At 43.8% G+C, this 23,431-nt stretch overlaps 2 protein-coding genes across 5 annotated transcripts in view; one reads left to right on the top strand and one right to left on the bottom strand.

Annotated features, from left to right (window-relative positions):
* The window catches only part of CBFA2T2 (CBFA2/RUNX1 partner transcriptional co-repressor 2), a 156,803-nt gene extending 146,395 nt beyond the window's left edge, over window positions 1-10,408 (bottom strand). For all 4 annotated transcript variants that reach the window (XM_059406802.1, XM_059406803.1, XM_059406807.1 and 1 more), the window contains exon 1: window positions 10,235-10,408. In XM_059406802.1, coding sequence (XP_059262785.1) covers window positions 10,235-10,268 — 34 coding nt within the window. In that variant the 5' untranslated portion in view covers window positions 10,269-10,408. The remainder of the gene's footprint in view (window positions 1-10,234) is intronic.
* Window positions 10,409-10,763: 355 nt separating this feature from the next.
* The window catches only part of SNTA1 (syntrophin alpha 1), an 88,080-nt gene continuing 75,412 nt past the window's right edge, over window positions 10,764-23,431 (top strand). The window contains exon 1 of the mRNA XM_059406801.1: window positions 10,764-10,788. Within this exon, the coding sequence (XP_059262784.1) occupies window positions 10,779-10,788 (10 nt within the window). The 5' untranslated portion in view covers window positions 10,764-10,778. The remainder of the gene's footprint in view (window positions 10,789-23,431) is intronic.

Here is a 23,431-nt window from a genome sequence, read left to right as displayed (position 1 = left end):
TCTCTCTCTGCCTGCCTCTCCATCTACTTGTGATTTCTCTCTGTCAAATAAATAAATAAAATCTTAAAAAAAAAAAAAAAGTAAAAGATAATAACTTTACAGTGGAGAGAACTAGCCGACAACACCTTAAGTGATCGAAGTTAACATCAATAATCCTGGACAAATGGACATCACGTGCCTCCTGATACGATGCACTGAAAAACACATAACTACACATAACTTCACTATGTGACACTCCTGCCAATATGTAAAATCTGAATTAATTCATAAGGAAAAAAATTCAAAGTGAGGGACATTCTACAAGATAAATAGCCTATGTTATTAAAAAAGAAAAAAAAAGTCGAAGTCACAAAAGATTCTTCCAAACTGAAGGAGACAAGAAAACTAAATATGATAATATATCCTGGGACTGGATCCTAGACTAGGAAAAAATATTTTTCCAATAAAGAACATTACTGGAACAAATGGCAAAATTTGAATGAAGTCTGCATATTAAATAATACTACTATATCAAGACTATTTCTGGATTTTGATAGGTATATTGTTGTTCTACAAGACAATATCCTAAGAGTAAAGAGGTATCACAGCTGTAACTTAGACTTAGAAAGTTCAGAAAAGGAATATGCAATATAAACAGCAACAGAAAAATAGTCAAGTGTTGACATCTGGAGAATCAAGATGAAGAGAAACAGGAATTACTACTCTTGCGACTTTTTCTTAAGTTTAAAATTATGGTAAAATACAAACTTAAAAGTACAAAAACTTTTTATAACGCAAATCCCCATATTTGAGTTTGTGTTTTTCTAGAATAACTTACATATCTTGTATCATATTTAAGAAAAGATAAAGAGTATAGTTAAAACCACTTAGCCAGAGGCACCTAGCTGGCTCAGCTGGTGGAGCATGAGACTTTTTTTTTCCTCCCCCTTAACATTGATATATTTACTTATTTGACAGAGAGCTAGCGTGCACAAGCAGGGGGAGCAGTAGGCAGAGTTAGGGAGAAGCAGGCTTCCCATTGAGCAGAAGGCAGGACAAAGTGGGGGTCCATCTGAGGACTCTGGGATCATGACCTGAGCCAAAGTCAGATGCTTAACTGACTGAGCCACCCAAGCACCCCCAGTAAGAGATTCTTGAACTCAAGGTCGTTCAGTTCAAGCCCTGTATAGGGCACAGAGTTTACTTAAACAGAGGCGCCTGGGTGACTTAGTTGAGTATCCAACTCTTGATTTCGGCTCAGGTCATGATCTCATGGATCGTGAGACTGAGCCCCACGTGAGGCACGGAGTCTGAAAATTCTCTCTCTGCCATTCCCCACTCCTGCACACATGTGCTCTGTCTCTCTCAAATAAATAAATCTCAAAATAAATTAATGAAATTTCATTAATTTAAAACAAAAACACTTAGGGATGCCTGGGTGGCTGCTCAGTCAGTTAAGCATCTGCCTTTGGTTTAGATCATGATCTCAGGGTCCTGGGATAAGTCTGGCATTGTGCTCCCCTGCTCAGAGGGAAGTCTGCTTTTTTTCCTCTGCCCCTCCCATTGCTCATGCTCTCTCTTTGACCAATAAATAAATATAAATCTTAAAAAAAAAAAAACAAAAAAACACTTAGCCAGACCAACCCACCAAGGGAAATTTAATTTGAAACTTAAAAGACTGGAGCTGCTGACCTAAGCTGCTCTAGACAGCTGGAGAATGAATGCTGAAGGAACTAAAACCAGCATCACCTCTTCTACATCTCCCTCACCACTCAAAAAAATTCCCTCTCCTAAACCATCTCTACCTTTATTCTCAATGACAAAGAAGACTTGCTTTATGCCTGCCTTTTAACCCTGCAAGGTTGGTTCCACTTCTCTAGAGGGAAACAAAATCAAAGACATAATCACTTTCTCAATATTAAGGACCAAAAACCTGGGCACATTTCTGGTGGACAAAAATGTCACTTAGTATTTAAGATTTTATGGAAAGGAGAGGCAAAGGGCAGGTAGTGATTAGGATATAAACTATCAAAAAAATACATGGGAGGGATGCCTGGGTAGCTCAATCAGTTAAGTGTCTGTGGCTCAGGTCACAACCCCAGGGCCTTGGGATCAAGTCCTGCATTGGGCTCCTTGCTCAGCAGGAAGCCTGCTTCTCCCTCTGCCTGCTGCACGCCAACCCCCACCCAGCTTGTGCTCTCTCTCGCTCTATCTCTGGCAAATAAATAGAATCTTTTAAAAAAGAAAAATTTAAAAAATACATGGGAATTAGAGGTAACTGTATGATTACTGTAGTCCTATGGATATAAGGTAAAAATGAATAAATCTGTGCCGTTCAATGTCTGTTGTCACATGGCTTCAAAAAATTAAAAGCAGGCATGACCTCTGCATGGAGATGGCTAAGTTAACAAAGGAGTAAGGGAAACATTTGTAAGAGAGGAAAAGGTCAAGGTAGTGTGTCAAGGGAGCTGTGCTATGCCTGGTACTAACATTTCACTTGAGCTGCTGAAGAGGTCAGATTACATATTTGTCGCCATCCGCTCATTTAATTGAAAGGTCTAGCCAACTCCAGAGCTATAAATGCAGACAGAAGGATACCTGGCTCTGGGTTTTTTCTAAATTTTACTTTTTTCTGCATTTAATTATGGCAACACAAAATAGAAAAGTAGAATCAAATCTTCTAGAGCCACATTTCAAACTAAAGGTTCACTTTGTAAATCTATATACTATATTGGATGATCCGTATTTGACAGCTCCTCATGCGGCCAAGCAAAATTAATATGGACATTTCATGGGCTTTTGATGTTCACTGCCATCATCTGTTTCACTGCTAAAATCAGGAAACATATGGGATGAATTGGTAAAGGATGCTGAGAGTTTCTGTTGCCTTTTTTTTTAATTCATCTCTAATTCAGGATACCTCTGAACAAGACCAAGATCTAGCACAGTAGTGTACTCTAAATCATATTCTAATTCCTAGGACTTTTTTTTAAAATATGAGCTAGAAATAAGAGAAAGAAATAAGAGAAAAGAAAGTTCCTGAAGAAAGATGATAGGAAATCAAGTATCTTCAGGAACACCAAGGTCCAAGGAACACACCTCTAAAACCTCCAGTTTAGTTAGTAAAAAGTAGTCTTGTAGATAGTAAAAACAGTAGGTTTTTGGACTCAGGTCTCAACGTAAAATGAATGAATTCAACACCAGGACTGAACCAAGTTTGAATAGTACATCTGCTACTGATTAACTGTGTGACCTTGGGTAATTTACTTAAGTTCTCTGATCCTTACTTCCTCATCAGTAAAACAGAGATACTAACTCCCTCCCAAGGCTGTTCCAAGAATTACATGAAATGACATACATGAACAACACCCAGCACAAAACCTAGCAAAGAACCCCTTTTTAAAGAATTCAACTGGGGTACCTGGGAGGCTCAGTCGTTATGCACCTGCCTTCAGCTCAGGTCGTGATCCCAGGGTCGAGCCCTGCATCAGGCTCCCTGCTCAGCAGGAATCCTGCTTCTGCCTCACCCACTCCCTGCCCACCCCTACCCCTGTGTTCCCCCTCTTGCTATGTCTCTCTCTGTCAAATAAATAAAATCCTTTTTAAAAAATGAGTTTAACTTGTTTAAAAAAAAAAAAGAAAGAATTCAACTGGACTTAAAAGTCTGATTCAGTTGACACATCTGCAATGCACTCATTTCACAAGTTTAATTTATGGTACCCCAACTCCTATAATTTCAGATAGCCTCAAGGCCTTCAAGGGGCCAGAAGACAGAAACCAGAGACTAAGGCAAGAAACTACTTAACCAGCCATAATAAAACCCAGAGACAGGATCTGTCACATGTACATACACTAGCTCAGACTGCACATGGGGCCAGTCAGTAGAGTAACACTGAGGCCCAATTTGGTAATCTTACCAAAGCAGAAACAATAACCAGGAAGAAACTGTCCCTCATTAAGCCTTCCAGGTTTCACAAATTTGAAGTAAATCTTTATAATTCAGTGACTGCTTTCTATAACATGAGATTCAAAACAATACTCTAAAACTAAGGAGTGAGGATAAAACTGGCAGGTAAGGAATCTTTTTTTCCCACACCGCTTTCCTCCCATTTTTTCCTTATCCTGGAAGAGGTATGAACTTAGTGAATTAACTCATCTTATCCTAGTGCTGCATTCATTTATTGTACACTATCTTTTAAATGACCTTTCCTGCCTAAAAGCATTCACTGAATTCAAATAACTAATCATAAAGTCTCGATCTGCATGTCCCGCACAGGCTTAATACTCAAGAATAAGGTTAAAGTCAATCTGTATAGAGGAAGCCAATAGGTTCCAAACCAGCACAAAAGCACTCAATAGTTGATAGTCAAAGATAAGACAAAAATCAATACAAATACCTAAAACATGATTCAATTTAATAAGTCAGTTCCAACTTACAAAATAACAAGTCAATAACCCTCCAAACAACTGAAAAATCAAAGGATAACTTCGTTTTGGTTTATTTTAAAGTAGGCTCCATGCCCAAAGTGGGGCTTAAAATCAGGACCCTGGGGCGCCTGGGTGGCTCAGCGGGTTAAAAGCCTCTGCCTTATGCTCAGGTCATGAACCCAGGGTCCTGGGATCGAGCCCCACATTGGGTTCTCTGCTCAGCAGGGAGCCTGCTTCTCCTTCTCTCTCTGCCTGCCTCTCTGCCCATTGTGATCTCTGTCTGTCAAATGAATAATTAAAATCTTTAAAAAAAAAAAAATCAGGACCCTGAGATTAAGGGTCACACACTCTAGTGACTGAGCCAGCCAGGTACCCCCATAACTTTGTTACTAGTAGGAAAATGTATGCCCAATTCTACACAAAGACTCACTGAAGTAACAACTCTAAATCTACATGCAGACAGCAAGTGACTATTACGTAAGTAAAGTTCTATAGCAGTATTATTACTCTCAAAGCCTTCAGCTCATTTCACACTACTCTGCCACGGGGTAGAGGTGGGAAACGCGGTGGGGTGCATACAACATGAGGCAACAAAGGTTTTGAGCATCTCCCTCAAAAAGGGAAGAAATAATCAGAAAAAGTTCTGTAGTACAGTAATATTTAGATATCTACAAGCACTGCTTCCCTTCCCTTAGAAATGCTGTATTCTGAGAACTTGGATGACCTTTAAAGTATAGGAAATTCAGTGTCAGAGTATAGAAATTAGGGTGTGATTTTCCCATTCATTGATGGTCAAGACAGTTGTGTTTTTTTTAAGATTTTATTTTTTTGTTAGAGATAGCAGGAGTACAAACAGAAGAAGCGGTAGGCAGAAAGAAAAGCAAGGAGCCCGATGCAGAACTTGATCCCAAAACCCTGGGATCTAGATTTTAATCTGGGCTTTGTCATTTATTAGTTCTATTAACATCTAAGTCAATTTCACAAGTTGTAAAATCGGGATACCTACCCACCTAAAAGATTGGAGGATTAAAAGGCAAAAGGTAAATGCATGACCCAGAATAAACATTCACTATTAGTTATTATTAGGCAGGAATTATCCTCATTTATATAAAGAAATGGAGTCTCAGAAGTTGAAAAACTTCCCAGAACTGGGCCTCAAACCCAAAGTTTGCAAATTCTTTTTCCATTATGATCAACAACCTGCCTCATCTATACCTCTGCCTTTTTAAATAGGCTACTAACCGCAATTTATCTGATCTGGACTGCGTGGTCACAGATTACTGTGTTTCTAGGAGTTAAAGTTTTTTTCTTTTTTCCCTCTTATCCAATAGTTTGGTGAAAAATGACTAAATGCATTAGTGTGGCATAGTAGGTAAGGGCTAAAGAGAGACCCTACCTCTCATTGTCAGTATGCTTACCTGGGGTAAGTTTCCTCTTCTCCATCTGATTTGTTGCTTCTAAAATCTGCTAAGGAAGTGCCTGGCTGGCTCAGTCAGAAATCATGAGTCTGAGCCCCATGTTGGATGTAGAGATTACTTAAATAAAAAAATAAACTTATAAATCTGCTTTAAGCTGGGTTTAGATGAGTATCTTGGAAGAATGGGCAGTATATGAGTGAGCCCGGAGTAGAAGTTTGAGGTGTTACACTATTACCAAGATACACAAGCTTCAATCAAGTCATGGTCCCAGCAGGAAAGATGCCATACTCCAGAGTAAGGATAAATCAAGAAGGGTTTAATAACAGGCCTATAACGGTGATAATTGCAAGGGAGAGTAGTATCCTGGGATTAGAGAGCACACTTGTAAGCTGGAGGAACAAAGGAAATAAAAACTCCAAATCTAGGAGTAGAGTTGTAGAGAGAACCTCCTTTAGAGGAATGGCAAATCTTCATCAAGGGACATAACCAGCCCGAGGCAGTATCAATAGGAAGGAAACAGGGAAATTAAAACTTCCTAACCTTAGATGGCAAGGAAGCTCTCAATAAGCCAGCCTCCGAGGGCAGAGAACAAGCAACAGATGGAGAGTAGACCTCGAGGAGAAAATGGAAGGTACCTAATTCAACCCTCCAGGAAGTCTTTCAGGCACACTTTAACAACTCTTCTTTCATACTAATAGACAAATGTCAGGTTAAAAAAAAAAAAGAAAAAGAAAAGTTACTGGGGGTGCCTGGGTGGCTCAGTGGGTTAATAAGCCTCTGCCTTCAGCTCAGGTCATGATCCCAGGGTTTTGGGAGTCTGCTTCCCCCTTTCTCTCTGTCTGACTCTCTGCCTACTTGTGATCTCTCACTACCCCAAATAAATAAATAAAAGCTTTTTCTTTATTATTTTTAATGCAGATACTGTAACTCTTATGAAGCTTACATTTAGGAGTTTATATTCTTAGATTACTAAGAAGGCTGAATGAGGTAAGTGTCATCAGAGAGAAAAGAGCTGTGGTGCTGTGAAAAGTTCTGGAATAGGCTTCCTTGCCATCTGGCCCCTGACAGGAACAACTCCAGCCAGAACGCACTGTTTGTTATCCTATTAACAAGGTATACAAGCTTAATCAGGTTCCCTGAAGGTCCAGATCTCCCGAACTGCTCACGAAGCCCTCAAGAGTAGCCAAGTATCTGCTCATTGCCTAAAGAGGTCCACCATTCCTCCTGCCGGAAAAAGCCCCTCTCCTTCTTAGGCCTGGTTCAAATGTCACCTCCTTTCCTAAACCTTACTTGGACCCTCAAAGAACAATCAGTTAGTCCTACCCTGTATTCCCAAGAGACTATGCTTCGCGCACTTAAAGCACTTTATTACCTATACACAGGTGCAGGGCCCCTACTACACTCTGAGATCCTAAGTCTTCCTTGTATCCTCAGGCACAAGCAGCACCCAAAATGGTGGGTTGAGCACAGTTTAAGTACTCTACATATACTACTATATACATTACCATATTTATTTATTTATTTAATATTTTATTTATTTATTTGAGAGAGAGACAGTGAGAGAGAACATGAGCGAGGAGAAGGTCAGAGGGAGCAGCAGACTCCCTACGGAGCTGGGAGCCTGATGTGGGACTCAATCCCGGTACTCCAGGATCATGACCAACTGAGCCACCCAGGCGCCCCTACATTACCATATTTAGATTATCAATCATCACAAAACTGTAAATGGGGCAGGAACTCTCATCAACTCAACTTTTTTTTAAAGATTTTATTTATTGACAGAGAAAAGAGCACTTGTAGGCAGAGGCAGGCACAGGGGCAGCCAGAATGGCAGGCAGAGGGAGAGGGAGAAGCAGGCTCCCACTGAACAGGGAGCCCAACTTGGTGCTCAATCCCAAGACACTGGGATCATGACCTGAGCTGAAGGCAGCCACCCAACCAACCAAGCCATCCAGGCGCCCCTCATCAACTCAATTTTAACAGATGAAGAAAATGAAGTGCACAGAAAGGTTAAATAATGTGCCCCAAGTCTCAAAGTTAATAGGACTGGACCCCAAAATTTCCACCTAGGCACAACTCCAGAAGTAAATTTCAACAGATCTCATGGGTTGAAAAGGTCCCTCTACAAGACCAATGGTCCCCACCCCCAAGATGCATAGTTATTATTCACAACAGGATATGAAAAAATGATACTGGAACTTCTACTTTTGTCTTAGTTCATCCTTTACAAAATGTCTATTTTTGCACATGTTATAAAATGTACATAATACACACTACAGTTAGCACTGTAATTGTAACTTAAAACATTCACATGTGTGCACACTTAACCCTATCTACTGAAAGAACACTGAAAACATCTGAAGCCAATGCTCTAGATTACTTCCCCCAAGGACTCTCTGGAGCTCCTACATTCTCTGCCCAGCACTTCAGTTAAACACATTAGCCAAGCAAGACCATAGGTAAGCTCCAAGAGGCAAGAATCTGCTTTATTCGTCTTTGTAAGCCCTACAATAGCACAGGGCCTGGTGCGTAGCAGATGGTCAGTGCTGAATCTAACTGAATCTAACAGTGGAGAAACATCACTGAAAAAATCCTCAGTATTTTAGTGAAACTTATGCTTCCCGATTAAAAGAAAAAGTGCACTAAGCATGCTAAGAATGAAATATAGAATTCTATTAAGAACTACATTCATTATATAATAGAACCAAAAACTGTACTTTGGGGGTATATTTTAAACCAAAAATTGCATGGAACAGGTGTGGAGGTAAAAAACTGGAGTTTGGATTACAAGTCCTTTCCTTTACAGAGATGGTGCATCTTAGACCTAAAAAGAGTCACCTCAGCCTCTCTTTTGTTATAACCTCCAAGAGGAAAGGATCAAACTATGAAAAGCAGCCAACTGCAGACTTGATACGAAGAGGCAATGCTGGATGCACCTACTTTGCATTTCTTCAACTTTTAATGAGTGTCAAAGAAGAGAGGCGGTGTAAAGCCTCCCTTTTATATGGACTGAGGGTCCTGCAGCTAGATCACAATTCCGACAATTTCATCTGCTGCAAAATGGACATATTCAAATACTTAACTCTTTTCTTTAAAGATTGCATTTTATATTTATTTGACAGAGCCAGAGAGAGAAAACAAACGGGGAGTAGGAGAGGGAGAAGCACGGCTCCCCCGCAGCAGGGAACCCCACGCCAGGTTCCATCCCAGAACCACCTGAGTCAAAGGCGGACCCTTAACGACTGAGCCAACCAGGCGCCCCCAAATACTTAACTCTTATTTGCACTATCACCAGGATTAAATAAAGAGAAAACAAGCAAAACAATCTTATGTTTCCTCATTTACCTTGTGTCCCCCCCGCTCCCCAAACCAAACTCAAAGACTGAATTTGGTCTATCCATTTTTTTTTTGCTGTATTCCCAGGGCCGAGAATGGCATTTTACCTAATAAATGATATAATAAATACTGAATGAAGAGAATGCAAAATGCCTACTGCTCAAAAAATGTTGACGACGACTGCTATTGTAACAAGAAACAATTAAAATGTTACTCTTGTTATTGAGATAACACCCCTCCCCCAAGGATCTCAAAATTCTAGGAGGAACACTAGACAAATGGGGGAATAGAGAAACGGAGGTAAGAAAAACAAGTGGCTCATAAAGCAGGACTATCCTAAGACATTTTAAACGAATATACAGCCAGAGCCCAATTTTGGGCTTTTCCGAGGGAGGTTCACCTTCGATGCGGTTTATTAGCGACTACAGTGTAACAGTTTTCACGCTTGTGTATGTTCCAGTCTGTGCCAAGCATTCTACTGGCCCCACCAAACCCAAAATCCTGGCGGCGGGTATGGGGGTTGAAATGCTCTTCACACTCCCATTTTGCAGAAGGAGGAACTGAGGCTCGGGCAGATCCAAGGTCACATCCCCTAAGCGGTAGAGCCAGAATGTGAACCCAGGCAATCTGACCCGAGCCTACACTCAACAGGCCCCCTTCAAAGAGGCCATCCTCGCCTCCTCCACCATCCGCCACACACCCCTTGAGACTGGGCGTGTGTAATATTTCCCTAGGAGCCGGACTTAGGGGCCCCACCGCCGGGAGAACAAAACAATCCTTGTCCGCCGTTAAGTCGGATGGACGCCGGCAGGGCCTGGGATCCGAGGCCGCGATCCCCACAGCTTCACTCACATCCCGAGCCACGAGCCCTCCGGGGGCGCAGGAAGCGCCCGGACGGTCTCGAGAACCCGGGAAGGCCCGGCCTTCCGCGTGACCTTGGATCCAGGGCCCTGCTTCGGGCCTCAGTTTCCCCAACCCCGCCTCGAGCCGGGGGCCTCTCCGGAGCTCAAGCCTGTGGAGCAGCAGGCCCCTCACACGCCCCCCTCAACCTCCCGCCTTCCCGCCCTGCTTACGCTGGAAGGCGGCCGCTCCAGGGACGCCCACCATCGCCAATCGCCTCCGCCGCTCGCCTCCCGCCTCCACCCGCGGCCCGGGTCGCTCGCCGGAGCCGCCGCGGAACCAGAAGCCGCGACGCCCGCCAGCCACAGCACCGCCGCTCCTGCCGCCGCCAACGCCGCCGTTAGGCCGCGCGCCGCCCCGCCCCCCGGTTGGCTCCGCCCCGGCCGCTGGGCACGCCCCCACCGCTCACCCTCGCCCGCCGGACAAACGCACGCGGAAGCCCGGCCCCAAGGCCTGTTCCATCTAAGCCCCGCCCCCTGACCTGCCCCGCCCCTTCCGCGCGAACCTGACGCCCTATCCCTACGCATCCAGCTTCTCAGACCCGCCCCTCCTGTGTCACGCGCGCTCATCACGCGCCAGGCCCACTCGTCTAGCACTGGGCTTCCGGCTGTGGCCGTGGCAGAGGAGGAGGAGGCGAGGCCGTAGGGGGCGGGGCTTAGGGAGGAGGGGACAGCGCCGCACCTGAGTTCTCCAGGTTAAAGCTTGGTCGCGCGAAGCATGTCCCTGGGTAAGTCACTTCCTTGTTTTGGCCTTCTCTGTGCCAAATGTCTAAAATGTCGCCATCATGATATTAATAACTGTTAGATATCATTTCTGTTACTGAGCCCTTTATCATCTTCTGGTGCTGTTTTCCATACACTCATCCATTTAATCCTCACAATGAGGGAGAGAGGAATTACTTTCCCTTTTCTATACGTGAAAAAAGGCCTTTTTCACCAACCAGCTTGCCCACGGCTTATTGTTAGCAGAAAGCAGAAATGGGACTAGAACCTAAAACCTAAGGAGTTCTGACCCGGTGTTTTTAAATGTAGGTTTTTTATTTTTCGTTTTTAAGATTTTATTTGTTTATTAAACACAGAGAGAGAGATCACAAGTAGGCAGAGAGGTAGGCAGAGAGAAAGAGTGGAAGCAGACTCCCCGCTGAGCAGACAGTCCGATGGCGGGGCTCGATCTCAGGACCCTGAGATCATGACCTGAGCCGAAGGGAGAGGCTTAACCCACTGAGCCACCCAGACGCCCCTGACCCGGTATTTTGAGCTACTCTGAACAGATTTCCAAAAACTCGACTCAAAAACGGGAATTAAAATTAAAACAAGAGGGGCGCCTGGGTGGCTCAGGGGGTTAAGTCTTTGCCTTAGGCTCAGGTCATGATCTCAGGGTCCTGGGTGGAGCCCCTCCTTAGGCTCTCTGCTCAGCGGGGAGCCTGCTTCCCACTCTCTCTCTGCCTGCCTCTCCGCCTACTTGTGATCTCTGTCCCTCTGTCAAATAAATGAATACAATATTAAAAAAAAAAAAAAAAGAATAGCAACTCTTAAAAAAAAAAAAAAAAAAGAGGGGCGCCTGGGTGGCTCAGATGGTTAGGCGTCTGCCTTTGGCTGGGATCATCATGATCCCAGTGTCCTGGGATGGAGCAACATATCAGGCTCCCCAGTTGGTGGGGAATCGGTTTGTCCCTCTTTCTCTCCCCACTGTTCCCCCTATTTGTGTTCTCTCACTCTCTCTGTCAAATAAATAATATCTTTTTTAAAAATTTTTAAACAAATTAAAAATTACAAATTCCAGGGCATTTGCATGGCTCAGTTGGTAGAACATGCGCCCTTGATCTCATGGTAAGGAGTCCCAAGCCCCACATTGAGTATGGAGCCTACTTTTTTTTTTTTTTAAGATTTTATTTATTTATTTGACAGCGAGAGATCACAAGTAGGCAGAGAGGCAGGCAGAGAGAGAGAGAGGAGGAAGCCGACTCCCTGCTGAGCAGAGAGCCCGATGCGGGACTCGATCCCAGGACCCTAAGATCATGACTTGAGCCGAAGGCAGCGGCTTAACCCACTGAGCCACCCAGGCGCCCCTAGTATAGAGCCTACTTTAAATAAATAAATACATAAATAAAAATAAATTTTAAAAAAAATTCCAAACTCCTCTATATACAAAACACCATAAACAAAGTTCTTTTAACTTTGCTTCCTTTTACAAGCAGAAGACAGAGATAAAATGTCTGCAATATATTCAACAAAGGATCAATATTTGAAATAAACAACTCCTATACACCAAGAAGAAAAAGATAATTTAATAGAAAATGAATGGAGGCACATGGCTGGCTCAGTCAGTATAGCATGCAAGTCTTGATCTCAGGGTCCTGAGTTTGAACCCCACATTGGGCATAGAGATTACTTTAAATTAAATTAAAAAGAAAAATAGACAAGGGCGCCTTGGTGACACAGTCAGTTAAGCATCTATTATCAGCTCAGATCGTGATCCCAGGGTCCTGGGATTGAGCCCACATTGGGCTCCCTGCTCAGTGAGAAGCCTGGTTCTCCCTCTTCTGCTGCTTGCTTCTCCCTCTTCCTCTGCCTGCCAACCCCTCCACTTGTGCTCTTTCTCCTGATAAATAAGAAAATAAAAATCTTAAAAAAAAATAAAAAAGAAAGTAAAAGATGAACAAAGAGGATGAGGAGACAATGCATAGAAAAGAAAATCTGTATGGCTAATAAACATTAAAAAATAGATGCTCAACCTCAGGGTGCCTGCATGACTCAGTTGTTGGGCATCTGCCTTCAGCTCAGGTCCTGATCTCAGGATCCTGGATCAAGCCCCACATCTCGCTCCCTGCTCAGTGGGAGTCCTGGCTTCTCCCTCTCCCTGTTCCCCTGCTTGTCTTCGTTCTCTCGCTGTGTCTCTCTGTCAAATTAAAAAATAAACCTTTAAAATAAATTAAAAATAAAAATAAATAAAAATAGATGCTCAACCTCTCTCATAATCAAGAAAACAAGCAATGAGTTGCCATGTTTCATGCATTCGATTGGAAATTCCACTTGGGGGGCACCTGGGTGTCTCAGTCATTAAGCATCTGCCTTCTGCTCAGCGGGGAGCCTGATTCTCCCTCTCCTACTCTCCAGGCTTGTGTTTCCTCTCTCTGTCTCTTTTTTTTAAGATTTTATTTATTTATTTGACAGTCAGAGATCACAAGTAGGCAGAGAGAGAGGGGGAAGCAGGCTCCCCACAGAGCAGAGAGCCCAACGCGGGGCTCTATCCCAGGACCCGGGGACCATGACCCAAACCAAAGGCAGAGGCCCCAACCCATTTAGCCACCCAGACGCCCCTTGTGTTCCCTCTCTTGCTTTGTCTCTGTCAAATAAATAAAAATCTTAAAAAGAAAAAAAAAAAAAGGGAAATCCCACCAGTGAGTCTCCATCCCAAAGAAATATTTGCTTATGTGTACAAAAAGATGCATAGGAAGGAAGGAAGTTTACATAAGAATTGTAAAAGAAAAAATCAAAATTGGCTTGAATGCCCTAAATGGAGAACTAGTGAAATAAACTGTAGAAAATAATATACAATATTTGAAAAGTAGGCAGATCTACTTGTGGTAATTAGAGAAGTTTGCCAAGGGGCGCCTGGGTGGTTTAGTGGGTTAAAGCCTCTGCCTTCAGCTCAGGTCATGATCCCAGGGTCCTAGGACCAAGCCCCACATCTGGCTCTCTGCTCAGCGGGGAGCCTGCTACCTCCTCTCTCTCTGCCTCCCTCTCTGTCTACTTGTGATCTCTCTCTGTAAAATAAATAAATAAAATCTTAAAAAAAAAAAAAAAAGATAAAGACAAGGTTGCCAATGCATATTGTGAACTGGAAAAGCAAATTGGAGTTCCATGAAGCTATTCTTTTGCTTTACTTCCAAGTTTTGGATAATTGGATATTTTTCAACACCTACATACTATGTACACTCTAAAATGGTGTTAAATCCAAGAGCCCACACACCAGAGCCAGACAGGCTGGGTATACACCATGGCTTCACATTTACCAGCTATATAGCCTCAGACAAGTCATTTATATCATCTTTCTGAGGCTCAGCAAATGGCTCATAATAGGACCCAGCACACAAGACCGTTGCATGAAAAATACAGCACCTGCTAGATTCTTTTTAAGGTTTATTTATTGATTAGAGAGAGCGTAGGGTGGAGGGTGTAGACTATCTGCTGAGTGCGAGTGGGAGCCCAATGTGGGGGCTTGATCTCAGGACCCTGAGATCATAACCTGAGCCAAAACCAAGAGTCGGTAGCACAACCGACTGAGCCACCCAGGTGCCCCCCTGCTATGTTTTTAAAATGTTGCAATTATTATATGCACTTCCTTTATTTTTTCCTTCTAATTTCTATTCCTATTCACTATCCCCTTTAGCCTCTACCCTTTCTGCCTAGAAGTTGCTAGTACATAGTAGGTGCTCAAAAAAAATTCCATTGTTGGGGAGCCTGGGGGGCTCAGTGGGTTAAAGCCTCTGCCTTCGGCTCGGGTCATGATCCTGGGGTCCTGGGATCAAACCCCCCATCGGGCTCTCTGCTCAGCAGGGAGCCTGCTTCCCACCTCCCACCTCTGCCTGTCTCTCTGCCCACTTGTGGTATCTCTCTGTCAAATAAATAAATAAAAATCTTTAAAAAAAATTTTTTTTAAAAGTTCCATTGTTGGGGTGCCTGACTGACTCAGTCAGTGGAGCATGTGACTCTTAATCTTTGGGTCCTGAGTTCAAGCCCCACATTGCACGTGGAACCTACTTTAAAAAAAATTTTTTTTTAATTTATAGAAATTCCATTACCATTTGAATCCTGCTCTGTACTGCCTTGCCTTCTCTTAGCACTTGGCTGTCTGGGATATAATGACTGCAGCATCTTATTTTATTTTTTTAAAGATTTATTTATTTATTTATTTGACAGACAGATCCCAAATAGGCAGAGAGGCAGGCAGAGAGAGAGGAGGAAGCAGGCTCTCTGCTCCTGCTCATGATCCCAGGAGCCTGAGAGCGTGACCTGAGCCGAAGGTAGAGGCTTTAACCCACTGAGCCACCAGGCGTCCCTTATTTTATTTTTTTAAAGATTTTATTTATTTATTACAGAGAGCAGGTGAGAGAGAGAGAGAGAAGGAGCAAGGGCAGAGGCAAAGCTGACTTCCTTCTGAGCTGAGCCTGAGCCTAGGATCAGGAGTGGAGCCTAAGGCAGATGCTTATTTTTAAAGGCAGATGCTTAACCAGCTGAGCCACCCAGGTGCCCCAGCTGCAGCATTTTAAATATTTTTATGATACAGATGTTTAAGTAATGCTTGCTTAGGAGCACCTGACTGGCTTAGTCAATTCTTGATCATTGGGTCATGAGTTCGAGCCCCACGTTGGACATAGATATTCCTTAAAAATAAAAAGTCTTTTTAAAAGGGGGGGTGGTACCTGGGTGGCTTGGTCCATTAAGCATTCTACTCTTGATTTTGTCTCAGATCCTGATCTTGGGGTTGTGGGTTTAAGTCCAGAGTTTGGCTCTGCACACTGTCTGTGGAGCCCTGCTTGGAATTATCTCCCTCTCCTGTGCCCCTCCCACCCTCTAAAAAAAAGTCTTGGGGCACATGGCTGGCTCAGTCATAAGAGCATGCAGCTCTTGATGTCAGGATTGTGAGTTCAAGCCCCGCATCGGGCTCTCTGCTCATCGGGTAGCCTGCTTCCTCCTATCTCTCTCTGCCTGCCTCTCTGCCTACTTGTGATCTCTGTCTGTCAAATAAATAAATAAAATCTTTAAAAAAAAAAAAGTGTCTCTCTCTCTTTCTCTCTCTCTTCCCCTTCCCCTCTGCCCCTCTCCCTGCTTGGACCTGCTCACTTGCTTGCTCACTCTCTCTAAAGGAATAGATAAAATCGGGGTGCCTGGGTGGCTCAGTGGGTTAAGCCTCTGCCTTCAGCTCAGGTCATGATCCCAGGGTCTTGGGATCAAGTCCTGCATCGGGTTTTCTGCTCCTTGGGGAGCCTGCTTCCTCCTCTCTCTCTCTCTGCCGGCCTCTCTCCCTACTTGTGACTTCTGTCTGTCAGATAAATAAATAAAATCTTTTTTTAAAAAAAGGAATAGATAAAATCTTGGGAACTCCTGGGTGTTTCAGTCAGTAAAGCAGCTGCCTTCAACTCAGGTCATGATCCTAGAGTCCTGGGATTAAGTCCCCCTTGTAACTCCTTGCTCAGCAGAGAGCTGGCTTCACCTCTGCCTGCTGCTCCCCCTGCTTGTGTTTTCTCTCCCTCTCTCTCTGTCTCTCAATCCCTCTCTCTCTCTCTCTGACAAATAAAAGAATAAAATCTTTAAAAATAAATAAATTGAGGGGCGCCTGGGTGGCTCAGTAGGTTAAGCCTCTGCCTTCCACTCAGGTCGTGATCTCAGGGTCCTGGGATCGAGCCCCGCATGGGGCTCTCTGCTCAGCAGGGAGCCTGTTTCCTCCTCTCTCTCTGCCTGCCTCTTGGCCTACTTGTGATCTCTCTCTCGCTCTCTCTCTCTCTCTGTCAAATAAATAAATAAAATCTTTAAAAAAATAAATAAATAAATTGAAAAAGAATAAGAATAAAAAAATTAAAAATCTAAAAAAGAGAGAGAAAGGAATGCTTGCTGATTTAAGTCTGGGAGAAAGCAAGGAAGAAGGGAAGATAGTTAAGGGCCTAAGATCATATGCCATAAATCAGTTGCCCAGTCAGAGGCTGCAGAGAAGTATTTTGCCACCCTGATCAGCCCAACAAGCATGAGTTAATCTGTCAAACATTTAGTGAGAAACTGGCCCCTAATTCGGTGGTTCTCAAAATCTTTGAAGCAAGAAACTGATTTAGAAACTCCTACTCACAGACCCTGATGATCAGAAACATTGTGGTTGGGGCACCTGGGTGGCTCAGTGAGTTAAAGCCTCTGCTTCCGCTCGGGTCATGATCCCAGGATCCTGGGATTGAGTCCCGCATGGGGCTCTCTGCTTGGTGGGGAGCCTGCTTTTCCTCTCTCTGCCAGTCTTTCTGCCTACTTGTGATCTCTCTCTCTCTCTCTGTCAAATAAATAAATAAAATCTTTAAGAAAGCAAGCAAGCGGGGCGCCTGGGTGGCTCAGTGGGTTAAGCCTCTGCCTTCAGCTCAGGTCATGATCCCAGGGTCCTGGGATCGAGCCCCGCATCGGGCTCTCTGCTCCGCGGTGGGCCTGCTTCCTCCCTCTCTCTCTCTGCTTGCCTCTTGGCCTACTTGTGATCTCTCTCTCTCTGTGTCATATAAATAAATAAAACCTTTAAAAAATTAAAAAAATAAATAAAATAAAAAAATAAAAAAAAAAGCAAGCAAGCAAGCAAGCAAGCAAGAAAGAGGGACGCCTGGGTGGCTCAGTTGGTTAAGCAGCTGCCTTCTGCTCAGGTCATGATCCCAGCGTCCTGGGATCGAGTCCCACATCGGGCTCCTTGCTCCGCAGGGAGCCTGCTTCTCCCTCTGACTCTGCCTTCCACTCTGTCTGCCTGTGCTCGCTCTCGCTCGCTCTCTCTGACAAATAAATAAAATCTTTAGAAAGAAAGAAAGAAAGAAAAAGAAAGGAAGGTTGTGGTTCCCAGCCTGGAGCCACAAATGGACTGCCCTCTGGAGGTGGAGGACAAGAAAAATGCCTTCCCCTTATCCTGTCTTGCCTAATCAGATCTGGCGTACTTCTATGGCCACATCTCCATCACCCTCATGCTGGCCAGGCAGGCCTCTGGAGTCCCAGTGCATGCAGAGCTCTGGCCTCAAACTAGGAGCCATAGTCCTCCTTCCACACAATTACCCCCCACTTCACTCCTACATACTCTTAAGGCATCAGTTTATCTGGTACTTCTTCAGGGAAGCCCTCTCGAACCCTCCAGGCTTACCAGAACTCCTGACATCTGCTCCTACTATACCATGCACCTCTTCTTCATGGCATATGACCTATTTATCATTTGGCATTTATTTTCCCCATTTCTGGATTACCATTCATCTTTCTCTGTAGGCCAGGAGCTCCATAAAAGCATTCTGGTTTTCACCATTGTATCTCCAGTGCCTGGGACAGAGCTGGTACTCCATAAATATCTGTTAAACAAATAAGGGAACTATTAGAGTAGAGGGAGACACAAGGGGCTATGGGAGTGCAAATAACAGTATTTCGAGTCTCCCTTTGACCCCTCCCATCCATAACCCTGGAAGTCATAGAAGTAAATTTAGGAAAGGAGAGAATTCATTCATTCATTGAACAAATTTTTTTTTTTTTTTTTTTTTTTTGACAGACAGAGACCACAAGTAGGCAGAGGCAGGCAGAGAGAGAGGAGGAAGCAGGCTCCCCGCCGAGCAGAGAGCCCGATGCGGGGCTCGATCCTAGGACCCCGGGATCATGACCTGAGCCGAAGGCAGAGGCTTTAACCCACTGAGCCACCCAGGCGCCCCTCATTGAACAAATATTTATTTAGCACCTATCTTGTGCCAAGCCTTGTGCTAGGATAAAGTAGTCAGTAAGATAGTGTTGCTACCCACGTGTAGCTTAGTCTGTGGAAATAGACAAGTGGAAGTAGAACTTAATTTAAGAACCAAACAGAGTAATGGAGAGAGAAATGGTTCAAGAGGAATGAGGATTGTCATTTTACAGTGATAGCCAGGAAGTCGGCTCTGAAATGATATGTAAACTGAGACCATTAGTGAAATGAGGTATCAGACCATGGGAATATCTGAGGGCATTGTGCTGTGGGCAGGAAGAACAGCAAGTGCAAAGGCACTGAGTAGGAAATAAACTTCCTGAACATAAGGCACAAGGTGATCAGTATGCCTGGAGATTTGTGGTTGAGGGGAAGAATGGTAGGAAATGAGGCCAGGAAGGGAGGAGAACCAGATACTGCAGGGCTTTGGGACCCATTAAAAAGTATGTGAATTTTGGGCGCCTGGGTGGCTCAGTGGGTTAAGCCTCTGCCTTCAGCTGGGGTCATGATCTCAGGGTGCTGGGATCGAGTCCCACATTGGGCTCTCTGCTCAGCAGGGAGCCTGCTTCCTCCTCTCTCTCTGCCTGCCTCTCTGCTTACTTGTGATCTCTCTCTGTCAAATAAATAAATAAAATCTTAAAAAAAAAAAAAAGTATGTGAATTTTATTTAAAATATCCTTCTTTGGGGGGCCTGGGTGGCTCAGTTGTTAAGAGTCTGCCTTCAGGGGCGCCTGGGTGGCTCAGTGGGTTAAAGCCTCTGCCTTTGGCTCAGGTCATGATCCCAGGGTTCTGGGATTGAGCCCCGCATTGGTCTCTCTGCTTCTCAGGGAGCCTGCTTCCTCCTCTTTCTCTGCCTGCCTCTCTGTCTGCTTGTGATCTCTGTCTGTCGAATAAATAAAATCTTTAAAAAAAAAAAAAAAAAAAAAAAAAAAAAAAGCGTCTGCCTTCAGCTCAGGTCTTGATCCCAGGGTCCTGGGATTGAGCCCAGGGTGGGGCTCCCTGCTCTGTGGGTTGCCTGCTTCTCCCACTCCTACTCTCCCTGTTTGTGTTCCCTCTCTCACTGTGTCTCTGTCAAATAAATAAATAAAATCTTAAAAAAAAAAGAAAAGGAAGAAAGGGAATAAGAAGGGAATAAGGAAGAAAGGAAGAAAGAGAAAGAAAAGAAAGAAAGAAAGAAAGAGAAAGAAAATATCCTTATGCCTGCTGTGCGGAGAATAGATGATAGGATTAGGAGGCTCAAGGTTAAGATGTCCAATGGTAGGGTGCCTGGCTGATTCAGTTGGTAGAGCATGCAACTCTTGATCTCAGGGTCATAAATTCGAGTCCCAAGTCGTAAATTAGAGTCTCACATTGGGTGTAGAGATTACTTAAAAAAATAAAATCTTAAAAACAAGGGGCTCCTGGGTGGCTCGTTTTGGTTAAGTGCTTGCCTTCTGCTCCAGTCAAGATCGCAGAATCCTGGGATCGAGTCCAGCATTGGGCTTCTTGGTCAGCAGGGAGCCTGCTTCTCCCTTTGCCAGCACCTCCCCCTTGCTTGTGCTCTGTCTGTCAAATAAATAAATAAAATCCTTAGGGGAAAAAAAAAAGGAATAAAGGGGGGGGGGATGAAAAAGAATGAAAGAGGGAACATTACTGTAGGCTTTACCAATAGTGAAAGTGTAATAAATAACAATTTTATGAATATAAATTTGATAACTCAGATGAGATTCACCAATTTCTTAAAAGATACAACCTATTGAAACTCATTCAGAATGTTGATAATCTGAGGGGTGCCTGGGTGGTATAGTCAGTTAAACATTTGACTCTTGGTTTCAGCTCAGGTCTGTTCTCAAGAGTCCTGAGATTGAGCCCCCTGTCAGGCTCCATGCAGCTCAGAGCCCACTCGAGTTTTTCTCTCCCTCTTCCTCTACCCCTCCCCACCATGTACACACACCCTCACTCCCTCCCTCTCTCTAAATAAGTAAATCTTTAAAAAACAAAGTTGATAATCTAAATATTCCAGTATTGTGGCACCTGGGTGGCTCAGTGGATTAAAGCCTCTGCCTTCAGCTCAGGTCATGATCCTGGGGTCCTGGGATCGAGCCCCGTATCGGGCTCCCTGCTCAGCGGGGAGCTGCTTCCTCCTCTCTCCTCCCTTTGCCTGCCTCTCTGCCTACTTGTGATCTCTGTCTGTCAAATAAATAAAATCTTAAAAAAAAGAAAGAAGGAAAGAAAAATAAACAAATAAATAAATATTCCAGTATTTATTTTCTTTTTTCTTTTTTTCTCTTTTTGGGTGGGATGGGTGGGGGTACCCAGATCCAATATTTATTAGAGAAATTAAATTTGTAGTTAAAAAATCTTTTTTTTTTTTAAGATTTTATTTATTTATTTGACAGATAGAGATCACAAGTAGGCAGAGAGGCAGGCAGAGAGAGAGGGGAGGAAGCAGGCTCCCTGCCCAGCAGAGAGCCCGATGCAGGATTCGATCCCAGGACCCTGAGATCATGACCCGAGCTGAAGGCAGAGGCTTAACCCACTGAGCCACCAGGCACCCCTGTGGTTAAAAGATAGCTCAAACTGTTAAGCTCCCAGCTCTTGATTTTGGCTCAGGTCATGATCTCAGTGTCCTTAGGTAGAACCTTATACTGGGCTCCTCGCTCAGTGGGAAGTCTGTTGGAGATTCTCTCTCTCTCTCTCCCCCTCCACCTTTCTATCCTCCCCTCACTCACTCACTCTCTCTCTCTTTCAAATAAATAAATAAATCTTTTTTTTTTTTTTAAGATTTTATTTATTCATTTGACAGAGAGATCACAAGTAGGCCGAGAGGCAGACAGAGAGAGAGGAGGAAGCAGGCTCCCCACTGAGCAGGGAGCCGGATCTTGGGCTCGATCCCAGGACCCTGGAATCATGACCCTGAGCCAAAGGCAGAGGCCCTAACCCACTGAGCCACCCAGGCGCCCCAATCTTTATTTTTTTACTGAATAAATCTTTTAAAAAAATCTTTTAGCCAAGAGAACCCCAGAACCAAAAGGCTTCAATTGCTAATTCTACCGAATATTTAAGGAGAAATATTATCAATTTTATAGTTGCTTCCAGATAATAAAAGAGGAGGAAACATTTCCAACTCATTTTATGAAGCCAAGATTACTCCAATGGCAACACCACCCTAAGATATTATAAGAAAAGAAAACTTGTGGACGCCTGGGTGGCTCAGTGGGTTAAAGCTTCTGTCTTCCGCTCAAGTCATGATCCCAGGGTCCTGGAACCAAGCCCCACATCGGGCTCTCTGCTCAGCAGCGAGCCTGCTTCCCTCTCTCTCTCTGCCTGCCTCTCTGCCTACTTGTATCTCTGTCAAATAAATAAATAAAATCTTTAAGAAAACAAAACAAAACTTGAGACCAATATGTCTCATGAAGACATACACAAGTAAAAATCTTCAACAAAATGTTACCAAAATGAATTAAACAATATGTAAAAATCATAGTGCATCACGGTCAAACTGGGATGACTCTGGGAATGCAAAGCTGGTTTTAAAACTTGAATTTAGGGCACCTGGGTGGCTCAGTGGGTTAAGCCGCTGCCTTCGGCTCAGGTCATGGTCTCAGAGTCCTGGGATCGAGTCCCGCATCGGGCTCTCTGCTCAGCGGAGAGCCTGCTTCCCTCTCTCTCTCTCTGCCTGCCACTCCAACTACTTGTTTCTTTCTATAAAATAAAAAAATAAAATTTTTAAAAAAAAAAAAAAAAAAAACTTGAATTTATTTGTTTGTTTTAAATACTTTCTTTTTAAGTAATCTCTATACCCAACATGGGGCTTGAATTTACAACTCTGAGATCAAGAATTGCATGCTCTATGGACTGAACCCAGGCTAGTGCCCCTTACATTTACATTTACTTACGTTTACACAAAAACCTACATGTGACTTTTACAACAGCTTTATTCAAAATTACCAAAAACTGGCAATAATCTAAATATCCCCCAACTAGTGAATGGATAAACTGTGGTATGTTCATCATACAAATGAACACTGTTTAGTGATAAAAAGGAACAAATTTGGGTCACCTGGGTGGTTCAGTTGGTTGAGCATCTGCCTTCAGCTCAGGTCATGATCCTGGAGTCCTGGGATCGAGTTCAGCATCGGGTTCACTGATCAATGGGGAGTCTGCTTCTCCCTCTGCTTCTCCCCCCATTCCCTGGCTCCTGTTGATACTCTCAAATAAATAAATAGAAAAAAATTTTTTAAGATTTTATTTATTTACTTGAGAGAGAGCAAGTACCAGAGCTAGAGAGAGAGAGAAAGAGAAAGTACAGAGGGAGAGGGAGAAGCAGACTCCCTACAGAGCAAGGAGCCTCATGTGGGACTCAATCATGGAGCCGAGCCAAAGGCAGCTGCTTAACTGACTGAGCCACCCAGGCGCCCCAAGAAATAGGAATCTTAAAAAAAAAAAAAAAAAAAAGAAACACCTTTCTTTCTTTCTTTCTTTTTTAAAAAGATTTATTTATTTATTTTAGAGAGAGTGTGTGCTGCATGTGAGCCTGGAGAGGGACAGGGGAGAAGGAGAGAAGCATACTCCCTGCTAAGGTAGACTTGGGGCTCAGATCTCATGACCCTGAAATCATGACCTGAGTGGAAATCAAGAATTGGACTCTTGGGGCACCTGGGTGGCTCAGTGGGTTGAGCCGCTGCCTTCGGCTCAGGTCGTGATCTCAGAGTCCTGGGATCGAGTCCCGCATCGGGCTCTCTGCTCGGCAGGGAGCCTGCTTCCCTCTCTCTCTCTCTCTCTGCCTGCCTCTCCATCTACTTGTGATTTCTCTCTGTCAAATAAAAAAAAAAAAAAAAAAAAAAAAAAATCTTTAAAAAAAAAAAAAAAAAAAAGAATTGGACTCTTAACCAACTGAGCCACCCAGGCGCCCCTAAGAAACAAATTTATTATTTATTTAT

This window comes from Mustela nigripes, chromosome 7 (genome assembly GCF_022355385.1).
Source record: "Mustela nigripes isolate SB6536 chromosome 7, MUSNIG.SB6536, whole genome shotgun sequence".
Taxonomy (NCBI): domain Eukaryota; kingdom Metazoa; phylum Chordata; class Mammalia; order Carnivora; family Mustelidae; genus Mustela; species Mustela nigripes.
This window is presented reverse-complemented; position numbering and strand designations above follow the sequence as displayed.